The 15244-nt window shown below is 37.6% G+C and overlaps 1 protein-coding gene across 1 annotated transcript in view; it reads left to right on the forward strand.

The window, feature by feature from the left end:
• TM9SF2 (transmembrane 9 superfamily protein member 2) overlaps positions 1-14688 on the forward strand; it is a 197042-nt gene extending 182354 nt beyond the window's left edge. The window contains exon 15 of the mRNA XM_067151214.2: positions 14096-14688. Within this exon, the coding sequence (XP_067007315.2) occupies positions 14096-14163 (68 nt within the window). The 3' untranslated portion in view covers positions 14164-14688. The remainder of the gene's footprint in view (positions 1-14095) is intronic.
• The last annotated feature ends 556 nt before the right edge of the window (positions 14689-15244 follow it).

Raw genomic sequence — 15244 nt, forward strand, 5'->3', positions numbered from 1 at the left:
AAAATTAAATTCTTACATCAACAATTATTGAATGAAAACAGGAAACCTTTTTAGAATAATAATAAACGTGGTTCAATTGAAAATGAAATAATTGAATCAACCATCACAGAATGGACAATGAAAACCTATCTAATGGACTATCTCGGTTTTCGAAGGTTGCGTGAAAACAGAAAGAACCCACAAAGCACACTATATCAGAAATCGAAGAAATAATTCAAGAACGTGCAATAAAATCCAGAAGTAGGATAAAATAATCCAATATCGGCCAGAGACGATAACTAAAATCGAAAGAGTAAGTCAAACACAGAAGAAATCATCCATGCACGCAAAAAAATTCCAATTCAGATGAATGTCAAGACCACAATAATAAGCTGATACTCAAAATGTCAGATCCAACACAGCAACGCCCCCATAGCGTTTGCATTCTATTACACAGCTGTGTTATACAAGACGACCGCCATGATCAAATGAGAACACGATGTACCGAGTAAGTCATTAGATCAGCTTTCATTTAAACCACTAGTTTTTCTTTTAATAGCCGAAATGGCTTGAAAATATTTTAAATAATAAATATTTGATTATGTTTTAAAACAGGAAATGAAGTAAAACCAGGCTTTTAAGGTTATACAATTAATTCGTACACCATCTTGTCGGAGTTCCTTGAACATAATTATTCCATTCGTGCACGAAACCTAATATAACTGAATGCATAAGCTAAAATTAACATACAATTATCTTCTTAAATTGAATTGAAACCACAAACATTTTCACATTACAAGTTGACGACGATGACCTGTTTTAGACTCTAAATTTTTTTTAAACCACAAATGACCCAAAAATCACTTTTAGAAATTCTCACATATCGTAGACTTAAGTACTCAGTGTCTTAACATCACAAATAACAGGATTAGTCCCTCAGGTTAAAACAGTCATGACATGAAATGAAGCTACTTACGAGGTCGGTGTTTACGAGAAATTAAATCATTCAAAAAAAAAAACAAAAAAAAAACACATCTTCGGCACTTATGCCAGATGGAGAATCCATCAACCTGGATCAAATGTCCACACCATCTTCCCTTCTTGTAAGATAATTTGTATCTTTAAAGCACAACCAGCAGAGATTAGCTCAACGCGTCTTCCAGTTTAAAGCCAAGAATTAGAACAACTGCCCACATTGATTGTTAGAGCCACCGTTCACGGCCGAGCAAGCTTATCTTTTGGCGGCCAGATAGCAGCACCGACTAGTCACTTCGAATTATTAGTACTAAATCCACCACTAGATGGCTCACCATCAGCAATTAATGGAAAGGCCATACAGTCACGATATTCAACATGCGGAGATGCAGACAAATGATATGAACGCATGAATGTAATGGAGACAACATAGTACCATGGCGAGTAGTTATTCAAACTCCATTACAGGTTCAACAAAAGAGTCAGTCACAAGATTACCCGTTACAGCTGGGATGGAGAAAGAGCAAGACAGTCATTGACTATGTCATTACATATAAAGAAGGAAGTAGACTTGTGACTGGTGTCAAGATGATTCCAAGTGAGAACCTCAGTAGCGACCACCGGTGATTAATAGCAGATCTGAAAGACCGTAATGTACCAAAGATAACAACCAGGAAATTATCTAAGATTTAAGTTTGGGAAATATAACAGATAGGAAAAAGGATCGACTATCAGGGCCATATAAGAGGACAACTGCCTACAGAAGAAGTGGAGAGTGGTGAGGTAGAATGGACAAGATTTAAAAACACCTTGATAACAGAAGCAATAGAGGTTTGCGGGAAGACAAGTGCGAGAGTAAGGGGAAAAAGAGACACCCTGATGGAATGAAAGAGTAAGATCCTCAATAAAGGAAAGGAACATAGCACAAAAAGAACGAGATAGAGAGAAATCCAAGCCAGAACAGGTAAGGGATGAGGGGAAGATCAGAGACCTCAAGCAAGTTTACCGGAACAAGGAATGGAGAGTTAAGAGGAGAAGATAAAGTGCTGGGGGAAATTTACTCAAAAACTGAAGGAAGACAGAGGCAATATGAAACTATTGTTCAGAGTGATCAAAAACAAAAGAAATTCAGTTGAAACTATCAAAGCAATTGAGGATCCTAATGGAAACCTAACCAGGAAAGAAGAAGACATCAGAGAGGTTCTGAGGAATCTTGATCACCTATTGAACAGGACAGAAGCAGATCAGAGAACAAAAGAACCAGCTGTTGAAACTTGCGTAGAGGAACCTCTCATTACATGGGCAGAAACAGAAGCAGCCCTTAAGGAGTTGTCGCAAGGGAAATCCCCAGGAATCGATGAAGTAAGCACGGACATGATTAAAGCAGCAGGAGTCCAGGGTTTACAGTGGTTACACAGAGTGCTCAATGCAGTTTGGAAAGATGGCAAGATACCTACTGATTGGAGCAAGTGTGCCATTATCCCCCGGTTTAAGAAAGGAAATCGCCAAAAATGTTCCAGCTACCAGGGAATAACACTCCTTTCTCGTGGGCATAAGATTCTTGAGAAAATCCTAGAGGGGAGATTGCGAGTCATCTTAGAGCCACAGTTTGAAGAGAAACAGTATGGCTTCGGGCCTAACAGGTCCACAACAGACCTAATCTTCAGTTTCTGTATGTTAATGAAAAAAATATTGGGAAAAGATTGGGAAAAAGGCAAAGATCTGTTTTTGGTTTTCCTTGACATTGAGAAGGCATATGACAGCATTGCAAGAGAGAAGACACGGGAATGTGTGAGAAAAAGGAATGTGCAGGAGGGACCAGTGAGGAAAGTTCAGATGCTGTATGAGAACTGTACCAGCTGTGTGCGATTGGGTGACGGACATTCATCCTGGTTCAAGACCGACAGTGGAGTCCAGCAAGGCAGTGCACTATCCTCATTGTTTATCACCATCATGGATGACATAATGAAGATGTTATGATCAGGAGAGAAACTGAGGAACAAGTTCAGTCGAGACTCAATGAATGGAAGGTTAAGTTCCGGGAGTTCAATCTCAAGACCAGCAAACATCATGCTAGGAAACCATCCACTAGAAAGTGTGGAAAGCTTTACATACCTCGGCAATGTGATATCTCGAGATACACTAGCCACAAAGAAGGTGGAAAATAGAGTGTAGAAAAGCTCACAGTTTTACCAGCAAGTATGAACACTCCTCTGGGATCCCAAAGTACCAACAAAATCAAAGCTGGTAATGTTCAATCTGTACTTCATACCAATCTTAACCTATGGTATTGAAACCTGCACCCTCACTAAGAGAGACTCATCAAGTTTGTAGGCATCTGAGATGAAGTTCCTTAGATCCACAATTCAAAAAACCAAACTGGACAAGTTAAGGAATGATGTGGTTAGGAAGGAAGCTGGGATTGTTGCACCAATGTTAGATCGGGTCAGCATGTCCAGACTGAGGTGGTTTGGGCATGTAATGCGGATGGAGCCAACAAGGACAGCATAATTATGTTAACTTGGAGAAATATGTGGCAGGGAAATGGATGGTGGGAAGATCAAGAACCCACTGGATAGACATCGTAAAGATGGACATTTGCAGATCGGGGAAGGACACTGGAGAACGTCATTATCAACAGAACGTATCTCAGTAAGACAGAATGGAAGAGGCTCGCCAACAGTACCCGGGAAACTGGAACTGTAAAATGATGATGATTAAGAAACTAATTGATTTGTTTCTTGTTTCTTTATTATGAATAGTAGGTGTTGTATGTGGTGTCACTGTATAACTTTTATTCAAATTTCAAAAATAGTTTCTAGAAAATGTTTGCAGAATTTGGATTTGATTATTTTTTAATTGTAGCAGCCTATAAAAATGCGGATTTATGTATTTATATTTTAGTTTAGGATTTTTATATCAACTGTAGGGCGTGTACTAATATATTGGTCAGAATCAGAGCAAATTTCAGTGTGCTATGATCAGCGGTTCAATTCGTACGATTATTTTAGTATAAGTAAATGGCATTAAGTATGCTTGGCATTTTTTGCATGGGTATGCACTTCAGGCCTGGCACTAAGAGGGTTGATGAATATTTAATTTTCATGACTGCATTGGACTTAAAATGAACTTCCAAACAAAGTGGTTTGTGTTCACTACATACAGTATATATTGAAGATATGTTAAGTACAGAACAAAAATGGCCAACAGGACACCAGTGGGATCCAAACCCACAACCTCCTGATTTTGCGTTGGTTGCCCTGTCCAGTTGAGCTATGGTGTAGACAAGTGTGTTTTGAATTGGTTCAAGCAAGTTCGAGACAAGAAAATTCCGATCACTGGCACTATTTTATGAGGAAAGGCTGAACAGTTTGCCTTTGAATAGGGAAAACATGATTTCAAAGCCAGCACAGGATGGCGAGATGGTTTCAAGGAACGGAACAAAATTTATTTTAAAGCTATTTGTGGTTAGAGCGCGGCTGCTGATCAGTGTGAAGCTGAACAATGTAACAAAAACCTGCAAGAGGTGATTGAGGACATGGAGCCTAAAAACATTTTCAGTGTTGATGAGACAGGTTTTTTCTTTAAGTGGACGCCAGGCAAAACCCTAGCATTTAAAGACAAAAAATGCCATGGAGGAAAATTTAGTAAAGAAAAAGTTACACATGTTGGTTGGAGCAAACATGGATGGTTCGGAAATACTGCCTTTATTGATGACAGGGAAATCCGCTAATCCTCAATGTTTCAAAAATGTTAAAACAAAACCAATTGAGTATGCATCCAGCAGAAGAGCTTGGATGACAAGCAACATTTTTGAAAATTGGCTGTTAAAATTAGATGAAAAGTGTCTCAAAGGAAAACAGAAGATTACTCTTGGACAGGGACACAGTGTTGAAGGAGGAGTGGTGGAATGACCGAAGAAAGTAGAGAGGAACCATATTTGCCCCTACCTGGATACAGCTGGATTGATGATGATGATGATGAGGATGACTCTCTTTGACAATTGCACTGCTCACAACAGCTTTCCACCTTCAGAAAATGTGAAGGTGATTTATTTCCTGCCTAATATGACATCTGTTGTTCAGTCCATGGACCAGGGCCCTGTTTCATAAAACATCTTTCACTAATATTATTAGCAAGAAACCAGTAATATTAACTAATAATATTAGTAGATATTCCTAATAATATTAGTAAATTGTTTCATAGGTATTTACATCAACGTTAAATCATAGGTATTCTCCGTTCAGTTAATGTTAGGCTAAAAACAGCCTGTATTGGTATATAACAATCATATGAATACAATGAGAGGTTAGATTACAGAACTTTTGAGTATTTGCTTGATAGGATTGGTAATAGAATGTTCCACTGCAAGGAATGAAGCATAACCTCTAAACAGCAGCTTCACATTGCACTTCATGGGTTCATAGTGATACATAGTATCATTGTGTTTCCCTAGTGCAGTTCTGCTCAGACTCCATCTATCTTTTAAAATCTCAGCTTATACCACTAGTAAACCAAGATAGTGGTGGTGATGATTATTGTTTTAAGAGGAAGTACAACTAGGCAACCATGCTCTATATAACACCAATCAGATAGAAAAAATGAAAGGTATCCGACACTTCGAAAAATGAAGGTATCGGACAAAGAAAGAGAAGGGCCACGAGGGGCGTGAAAATTAGACACTCTAGGCCTCGCAACCTAATACAGCCAGGGTTGGAGAACAACAAGAGTTGAACAAGGAAGTTCGGATACAATAAATGAAAGTGAGAAGCCTGGCACAAGTAAGTAGAAGCAATGCCAGGACTCAGCTCAGGGCCCATGGTTGCCAACCCAGGCTCCCAAGTTGAGAGCCCCTGGGGCACCTTTTAGTTGCCCCTTACAACAGGCAGAGGATACCGTGGGTGTTAATTCTACTGCCCCCACATGGGGTAGTAAACCAAGATTTTGCTAGTCCATCTCAACAGAGATTTTTAGAGCACATAATAATGAAAGTATAAAGATCAAAGGGGGTTATAGTGTGCAAAGTCTGCGAATAGTTGACGCTTCAATTCAATCACCTTCCGCAAAGAAACTTTCTTCTCTCACATTATTTTCACTTTTATCCAGTCTCATATGTATCAAAGTCGTAACAACAAAAATATCAAGTGAGTCTATCGAACATATGGATTAATAGCTGGTTGTGGTCAAGCACTAGCCTACTACTAGGAACAAACACAAACCAAGAACATATGCATCAGACCGATTCTAACCTCCATTTGTATCAGCTGACTAATGAACTAATGTTATGAGTGAAAATATTTTATTAGTCATGTGTAAATCTTTCTGACCAGGCAAATGTTGGGGCTGTACCTTAATTAAGGCCACGGTCGCTTCCTTCCCATTCCTAGGCCTTTCCTAGCCCATTGTCGCCATAAGACCTATCTGTATCGGTGTGACGTAAAGCAAATACCAAAAAAACTTTGTGAAACAGAATTTGGTTAACTAATAATTATTTTTATGAGTTCTAATATTATAAGGAAATATTATTAGTTAGTTTTATGAAACAGGGCCCAGGGTATAATAAAAAATCTGAAACACTTCTACAGGTGATTGTTGGTCAAGAATATTCTCACAGAGGACTGTAACGCTCTTCAAATTAAACTTTACATTCTCCAAACCTCAAGAATATGTAAGCAAGCATGGGATCAGGTGACAGCCCAAACAATCACAAACTGTTTCTAGAAAGCTGGTTTGGCCCTCTGACCCCAACTTGGCAGGTTCGATCCTGGCTCAGTCCGGTGGTATTTGAAGGTGCTCAAATACGTCAGCCTTGTGTCGGTAGATTTACTGGCACGTAAAAGAACTCCTGCAGGACTAAATTCCAGCACCTCAGCATCTCCGGAAACCATAGAAGTAGTTAGTGGGACGTAAAGCCAATAACATTATTAAGAAAGACACCCCACGCGCACAGAATCCTGCTCACTGTGCATAATATAACATCATAAGCTAAAAACTGAGGCCCGGATCACGACTCGGAAAGGCCACAAGCTACAGGCCTTGAGCTGAAGATGAGCCTCTCGGCAAAAAAAAGAAAAAATACCAAGAGACTAATTTTCAAAACAAAATACAATGAAATTCAACAAATAACAAGGAAACATTTATTGAATTAATAAAATGAAAATTAGGAGAAAGTAAATGGATTTAAAAACTGGGAAAGATAATTTATATGAAAATATACATATGTAATCACCCTTTTACAGAGCTGTAGCAATAGTGTCACTACGACGGCATACCATCATTCAGAATCACATTATATTACAGTCAGTTAAACCACTTATCAGCGTGCAATTGCGTTCGGATTATCCCCACCACAAATACGATACAATCCACACAGTTCATTAAAAGGTGTTCTAACTTTCCAACTGTTATTAGTTTCACCAACTCAACTCATCTCCACTCCCGTATATCACTCCTCTCGTTTTATTATTCTTACAACAATCTGCCCTCCCCCCACACACCCTAAAAAAAAATATATACTCCCGTGCATTAAAGAGCAGAGTAAAGGAAATAATTATTCATAGAACTCCCGGAATAGATTAAAAAGGAGCACGAATACGTACCATCCAAAAAAAAATAATGGTAAGGGCCGAAAGCATTCGCAGTGCATACATGAAAGAAAGATAAAACATATCGGCCGGAAATGAAGCTAGAGGCTGAGATAGGTGCAAAGGCCGAAAGGAAAATGCACCAACAACCAGGTCTATCCTTCGAAGACATTCTGGAGAAAGGTGTCATGTCGTAGGACGTGTCCAAGAATTTTAGCTTTCCTCTGCTCTATTAAGGTCCGTTTCTCATTAACGTCATTCAAGATTTGAATATTAGTATTTGTTTCTGTCCAACTTGTCCCTGTCAGTCTTCTCCAGAACCACATTTCCACAGCTTCTAGTATTGATTGTGCTTGTTTTCCCAAAGTCCAGGTCTCACAACCGAAAGTTAGCACTCTCCAAAACAAAGGTTTTAACCAATTTCTTCCTGGTTTCAATTCCTATGTGCTTATTTAACAATAGATTTTTCCTGCTTTGAAACACTTGTTTTGCCATAGCAGTTCTTCTTTTGACTTCTGTCAGGCACTGATTATCATTGGTAATAACACTACCCAGATAACAAGCTTCTTCAACCTGATCTATTTTTTCACAGCCTAATTTAATGTTTGTTTTCAGTTCAGTCCTCTTTTTTTGAACGACCATCATTTTTTTTGTTTTCTTTGTGTTTATTTTTAGCCTGAACTTCTCTAATATGTTGTTTAGTATACCAAGCATCCTAGTAATTTTGTGCTCTGAATCAGCTATCAATGCAATATCATCTGCAAAGCAAATACTATGAATTTGTTTACCATTAAAATTTATCCCTTTGGTTTTTTCTTTTACTGTTCTAATAGCGAATTCTATGAGGATATTAAACCGATAAAGTGATAAGGGACAGCCTTGCTGCACTCCTCTTCTTATTCTTGCTTCTCTTGTCGTTCCATTGATGTTTATTTCTGTGCTTTGGGCTCTATACAAGTTAAAAATCAAACATCTGTCCTTCCAATCAAGACCCAACGTTCTCAGAGTTTGAAATAATAACTTCCAGTCAACCTTGTCGAATTCTTTCTCTAAATCCCACGAAAGTTACATAAGTTTTCCTGTTAACTTCCAGTCTTCTCTCCAGGATTTGACGCAGAGCTAGTATTGCTTCTGTAGTACCCTTACCTGCTCTGAAGCCGTATTGGTCGTCATCAAAATTGTGTTCAATTTTCCTGCTGATTCGACCTTTAAGTATTGTCAGTAGGATTTTAGAAGCATGGGATAGATGGCTAATGTTCTGTAATCTGAACAGTTCTTCGCATTTCCTTTCTTTGGGAGCTTTTTTTATCCGGTTCTTTATGAAATCAGGTGGTATGATTCCTTCTTCATAGCAGTTTGTAACGATATCGAACAATCTCTCTTTCATGATGTCTCCACAGTTCTTTAGGAGCTCTGCTGAAGAAATGTTGTCAACACCTACGGCTTTTTTATCCTTTAATAAGTGTAGAGCCATATTAAACTCACTTTTTGTAATTGGTGTGCCTTTCCTTTCTACCTCAATCAGGCGCTCATCCTCTACATAATGCCGAATGTTATCTGTTTCCTCACCTTCATATAGATCTTCAATATATTGCTTCCAGTGGTCACCTGCCTCTTCATTTTCAAAAAATCTTTCCTGCTTTGTTTTTAACCACATTACTTCCGGTTATTTTCTTGTTCTGCAGTGATTTTATTTCAAAATATGCCTTATCAGATTTCCCTGCTTTTAAATCTTTTTCAATGTCCTAGCCAATTTCATTCATCCAACTGTCTTTTGCTAAGCGACACTTGTCTGTTATTAATTTTTTAATACTCTATATTGTTCAAAATCCCTGCTTCTCATTTTGTTCCTCTGTTCAATGAGATCTAAAATTTCTTGAGTCATCCAAGGCTTCTTTGGTTGCAATTTTCTTTTACCCAATATTTCTGAAGCACCTATCATTAAGCTGTTCTTTTCCCCATCCAGTACTTTCACTGCTCAGTTGATTAGTTTTCTCTTTGAATTTTGAGGCCAAATCTGCAATGTGTAAGTTATTCAAACACCATTTCTTCGAACCGTACACTTTGTTTTCTGAATCCAATACTGAACTTCACTGCAACTAATATAATGATCACTGTCTACATTAACCCCTGGGTAACTTTGACTGGTAAGCACTTGGTTTCTGTATCTCTGTCTTACTATTATGTAATCTAACAGATGTCTTCTACTATCTCCAGAAGCCTTCCATGAATAACGTCATCTTTTGTGAACATCAAAGCTTGTATTAGTTATTAATGGTTCATGTTGTTCACAAAACTCGAGCAATTTTTCTCCTCTCAAATTTGTTTCGCCAAGTCCAAATTTACCAGTATATTTAAGATTTTCATGACTACTGACTGAAGCATTGAAGTCTCCCATTAAGATAATATTAGCTTTGGTGTCTACCCACTCAAAGAGTTCCTGAATACAATCATGCATTTCTTCTCCAACAGCGTCGTCACTGTTTGTGGTTGGAGAATATACTTGAATAATGACTACGTCAACAGGGTCAGCTTTTATCTTAACCATCATAATCCTGTCACTGATATGAAGGGTATTCATCACATTTGGACACCATTTACCTTTTAGGATTATTGCTGCTCCATTCATTCCATCTTTTATCATTTCCGGTGTGTATTTCCCGGAAATTCCCTAATTGAAAGTCTCCATTTCCTGCCCATGTAGTTTCACATACACCGAGCACATCCACGTCTTTCTGATCATTGAGTTCTTCACTTCTTCCAATTTTCCAAGCTTACCTAGTGTTCTCACATTCCATGAATCTAAGTTGAACTTACTGTTCTCTTTGCAAGGATTTCGCATGATGACGACCGGAGAGGCCTTGCTGCTGTTTACACTCCTACCGAATCTTGGCTTCCGACTTCCATGATTAGTAACTACAATTCTAGTACCGCAACTTGGCATGGCTGCTATACAAGGGATATCCCTAAGATCTTTAATGCAGTGGTTTCCCGTTGCCTTCTGCATCCTAATATCATTGACCCGATCAAGCCAGTTTATCCGCCTTTAGCAATGATTTCTCATCTCAAGGACAAGAGGGTGCCCTGGACCTCTACCTGCTCATCCGCCCTCCGAGGAGGCCGTTGGCACTTGGTAGATGGGTACCACTTATATCGGTGGTCACTCGGTAGACGCTGTTTAATGTCCTGCCCGGGACAAAGAACAAAATAAAATTCATACAAAGATACCGTATATACCCGAATAATCCCCGCCGTCGAATAATGCCCGCACCCTCATTTTAGAAAGGCTCATTTTGAAAAAAATGAAATGAACTAAAATTCCTTCCATCGAAAGAGTAGGCATAAACAAACATTTCGTATCACTCCGCGAGGTGCACGTGGTCTTTACGCAAATATGAACATGTAAATTTACAGATATAGCTGCCTTGCCTGAGGTGATAAAAATACATTATCACTGCTATGAAATATATTTTCCATGAAAATGAGTAAGTAGGCCTACGTTTATTCATCCAGTTATATCTTTAATTCCAAAGCGATGACCTATATTTTTAATGGGCTTAAATGTTTCCTGAAAGTCTAAATTGATTTTGAACACCAAATCCAGAGAAAGTGTTGAGGGAAATTTTCGAGATATAAAGGAAGGTAAATGGACGGCCTAGTTTCAATGCAGTAGGATATTCGCCGTTTTAATACATATCAAATATTGTTGTACGCAGAACATTTTTATTGAAATCATCGAGGTCCGTCACTAGCTTCTTCCTCTTAGTGTTTTTCCCTGGCGACCTGAACACTGCCTTATTTTTATTTCCGTAGCTTATTTTATCCTCTGTACTGTTCGCAGGCCGATACCACACGCAAGTGCTGTCTTCTTTTGAGGCGTGGCAACATGGCGTTCGTCACCTTCCCCGCCTCTGAACGCCTGCTGCTGCATGCTTACAAAATACAAATACACTCTAAATACTATTTCCCTTGCCTGTCAATACAATACTTGTATATTTGCTCTTTCTGCATCCATCGTACACACGCAAATAATTCCCTAAATTCGTTGATTATGATATTTATAAATAAAACTTGAAACATTCACTCGTGCTACGCACAAACAGGCACTTCTTACTGAAATGATTCTATTGGCTCTGCGGAAAACATGTCATACTACAAAACACGCGAATATTACTGCGCAACCCTCTTCAAACCGCCTTACAAGTTCGTCACACTCCATGTCTAAAACACTTCTCACGTGATCTCTTTTTACTGCACATTAACACAACTGGTGGTGGATAATTCTTTTCGAGCAATGTAAACACTTGAAATCGACACACCGGCGATATCTGATGTTAGTTTTGCGATACAGTAAAACCTCGTTAATTCAAAGTCTTTGGAATACAGAAATCAGACTTCCAATTACGTGATTTTGAATTAACAGCCATCTTGTAATTCAGAAATGGCAACCCTCATCTATTTTAGACTATGAAACACAATATAGACACACCAAAGTGAGTGAAAGTGCGGAAAGCTACCCCTGCACGTTCTGGAAGACTCTTTCTATTGTGACGCGGAGAAATTTTGAATTTAAATTACTCTGTAAAATACGGTACTATTTAAAAAAATGTAAAGTCAGTTTGGAATTAAAAGTCTGAATTGTTTTCCATTTAAATAGGACATATGGGGACAGTTTTCTTCGTTCTACTGTTGCGCAAAGCATAACTGTACACTCAGCATCGAAAACTAGGTGAGCCAGGAGCGTGTTGGCAACCTTGATGCAAATAAAACCCGCACCCCAATTTCGTGCCTCAAAAGTTTTTTAAAAAATATGCAGGGATTATTCGCGTAAATACGGTATTCCTTCTTGATACCCCACCCATTTACACTCCCGCCCGTAAGCACATACAGTCAGGCAACAAAATAATACACCACACCAAAGTCGGTAGAAAGGGATACTCAGTTATTAGGGTCATGTGTATACATAATCATAAATTTAGCAATGGGATCAGAAAGTCCCATATTCACATCAAAAACCATCATGATTGCTATTCGTACACAGCGAGTGAAGCCTCGTGGTGACACAAATAGCCATACAGTGTAGATGGGAGGTAGACGCAAAAGAATACACGCACGTAATAATTTGAGAACCATAACTCAAAGGATCACGTTTCATTCATACTGTGGGGTAAACAAGAGATATCAATAACCATGATAACATAAAGAAAAGGTGATTAAACGATATCGTTACCTGAAGTAATATCAACATGCAATAAAAGGAGGCAAATGGTAGTAGAAGATCCATTTGAAACTTTTAAAAACGATTCAGTACATTAAAAATGCTGCATCTGGATGCATGGAGTCCATCTTATATCTTATTAAAACCCAACACGTGTTCAAGTCAAAGAGATAAGAAGAATACATTTCAGAGGAAAGTTTAGACCATCCGTGACAGAAAACACAAAGACTGCCATCTTTTGTACAATCATGGAAATTACGGAACCGTCCCATGTGAAGCAGTAACAAGCCATTTTGGCAAATACACCCAGCTCGGGACAAAACCGAACTGACACAAGTATCAAAAATGGCTCACAATGACAGTGCCGATGAGACTGTCTGGAGATGAGTATGTCGATTCTTTAGAGGACCAGGAAGACTTATTCCAAGTGTGGTTGAGGCATCCAATTACGTCCATCGACTCGGGTTATATTTGGAAAATCAGAACAATGTAAGTGATTCTATTTTTCAGTCACTAAATCATATAGATTCATGTTCATACATCATGGGCAAGAAAATTAAATCAAGAAAGCAAGCTATGATCTCTGACTCTTTTAATAAAGAGCAAATATGATTTCTAATGGCATTAAGACTAACACGTACAGTAGTTTCATTAACTACCTAATGTCTAAAGACTAAATAATGTACTGTATCTATAGACAGATAAAGCAGGGTGTAAGATATGTATGTATGCACCAGTAATGTCGAAGATGAAGTTTCTTTTGTAAAATCTAATGTTGGAGTTATTTTTTTAACCTGTTTGTTTAATTCGAATTTTTTAATGGTCCCTTGAGGTTTGAGTTATCCAAGTTCCACTGTAATTTATTTCAAGAAGTAAATTACAAGTAAAAATTACATTTTACTAAGAATGTAATTGTAACAAGTAATTAGATTACTTTTTCTCATTTACTTCCCAACTCTGAAAATGGGCACTTATATATTACAGTAATTTAATAATAATAATAATAATAATAATAATAATAATAATAATAATAATAATAATATGATATAATAAAATATAATTTTTATTATGCAGAATAGTGAATTGTAGGAAATAATGGAGTTCATTTCTTTCAGGGAGCTGATGAAATTTTCCATTCAATCACAGGATCTTTCCTACCCCTGCCCCTCCCAATACTAGTAAAAGTAATATACAGATTTGTGTACTTGAAGTGGTTTTTAATAACTTTTTATTTTATTTTAGTAATAATGCTTGTTTTGATCACTTTTGTACAGTACTTGGAAATATTTAATTGGCCTGAAAATTCAAGAAATGAATCGTTATTATTATTATTTTGCAGGTACCATTGGCTTCTTTGCTTGCTTCTGGTTTGTAAGAAAAATCTACAGTGTTGTGAAAGTTGATTAAATGGCTTGTAGCATGTGAATATTGAAGCACAATTGTGATACAGGGCAAATGTACTGAGCCCAGTGAACGAACTAGGGCAGCACGGCAGTGTTCATCACATTGATAGACGAATGTAGTGGAATTTTTTAAAGAAACATTCATGTACAGTGTGTTGAAAGACTATGGTATGTACAGAGGAAGTGATATACATTGACTACTGATAAATCACATTATTTTTCATTTTAGTTTCTTATCAGTGGCATTGTGAACTTTAAACTTGTTAATCAGTCTGTCTCTTTTTATCTTTAAAAAAAATTGAAATTATTTTATAAACTTGTTTATCAACTGTATTTGCTTTAAAGAAATGTTAGCATTTGATTTCTCTTATTTAAGGTATTCATCAGTTTCAAGTTATAAGGAATGTAACTGCATTGTATACTTGAAAATATGTGCTTATTTAAGTTTTTGCTGTCCACTGATGATGTAATTTTCTGTTCTTTGAAGATTTAGTGCTTGTTCCTTCACTAAAGTGTTGATATTGGATAATATGGTCATTTTATATGTTGTATAAAGCTCCTTTTCCTTTTTGTTATCTGGGTGAGAACATCATAACCAAACAGTAATCAGAGTTGTTCCAACATTTCTATGGATATCCATCAGTGATACAATTGATAACAAAATAATATTCTGAGCTCAGTAAATTTCTGTGAAGTAGGGTGCTACCTTACTTACACACAATTCCAGGGAATTTCTCTGCTGTAACAGCTTAGGCACTGTGGGTAGATTGTATAGTCCTATCTGCCAGAGTACAAGGATGGCCATGACTCATAATATGTCTGAGATGCTTACTCCTATTCCATAGCAACTGGTATCTTAACTCTCAAGACCACTTGCTAGGCCACTCAACCATTGCCCATGGTTCATGCACTAGGACGTGACTACAGAATCCACACCACGAACCATTTAATAAAGAAAGCCTTCACAAAATTAGATGAGATTTAAAATTATTCCCCAACACATGCTGAAATTGACTGGATACATAAAAATATGTAAACCTTCATGTGAACCCAATCTAGAAGTAAATATTGTTACTGCAGTTGGA

This window comes from Anabrus simplex, chromosome 7 (genome assembly GCF_040414725.1).
Source record: "Anabrus simplex isolate iqAnaSimp1 chromosome 7, ASM4041472v1, whole genome shotgun sequence".
Classification (NCBI taxonomy): domain Eukaryota; kingdom Metazoa; phylum Arthropoda; class Insecta; order Orthoptera; family Tettigoniidae; genus Anabrus; species Anabrus simplex.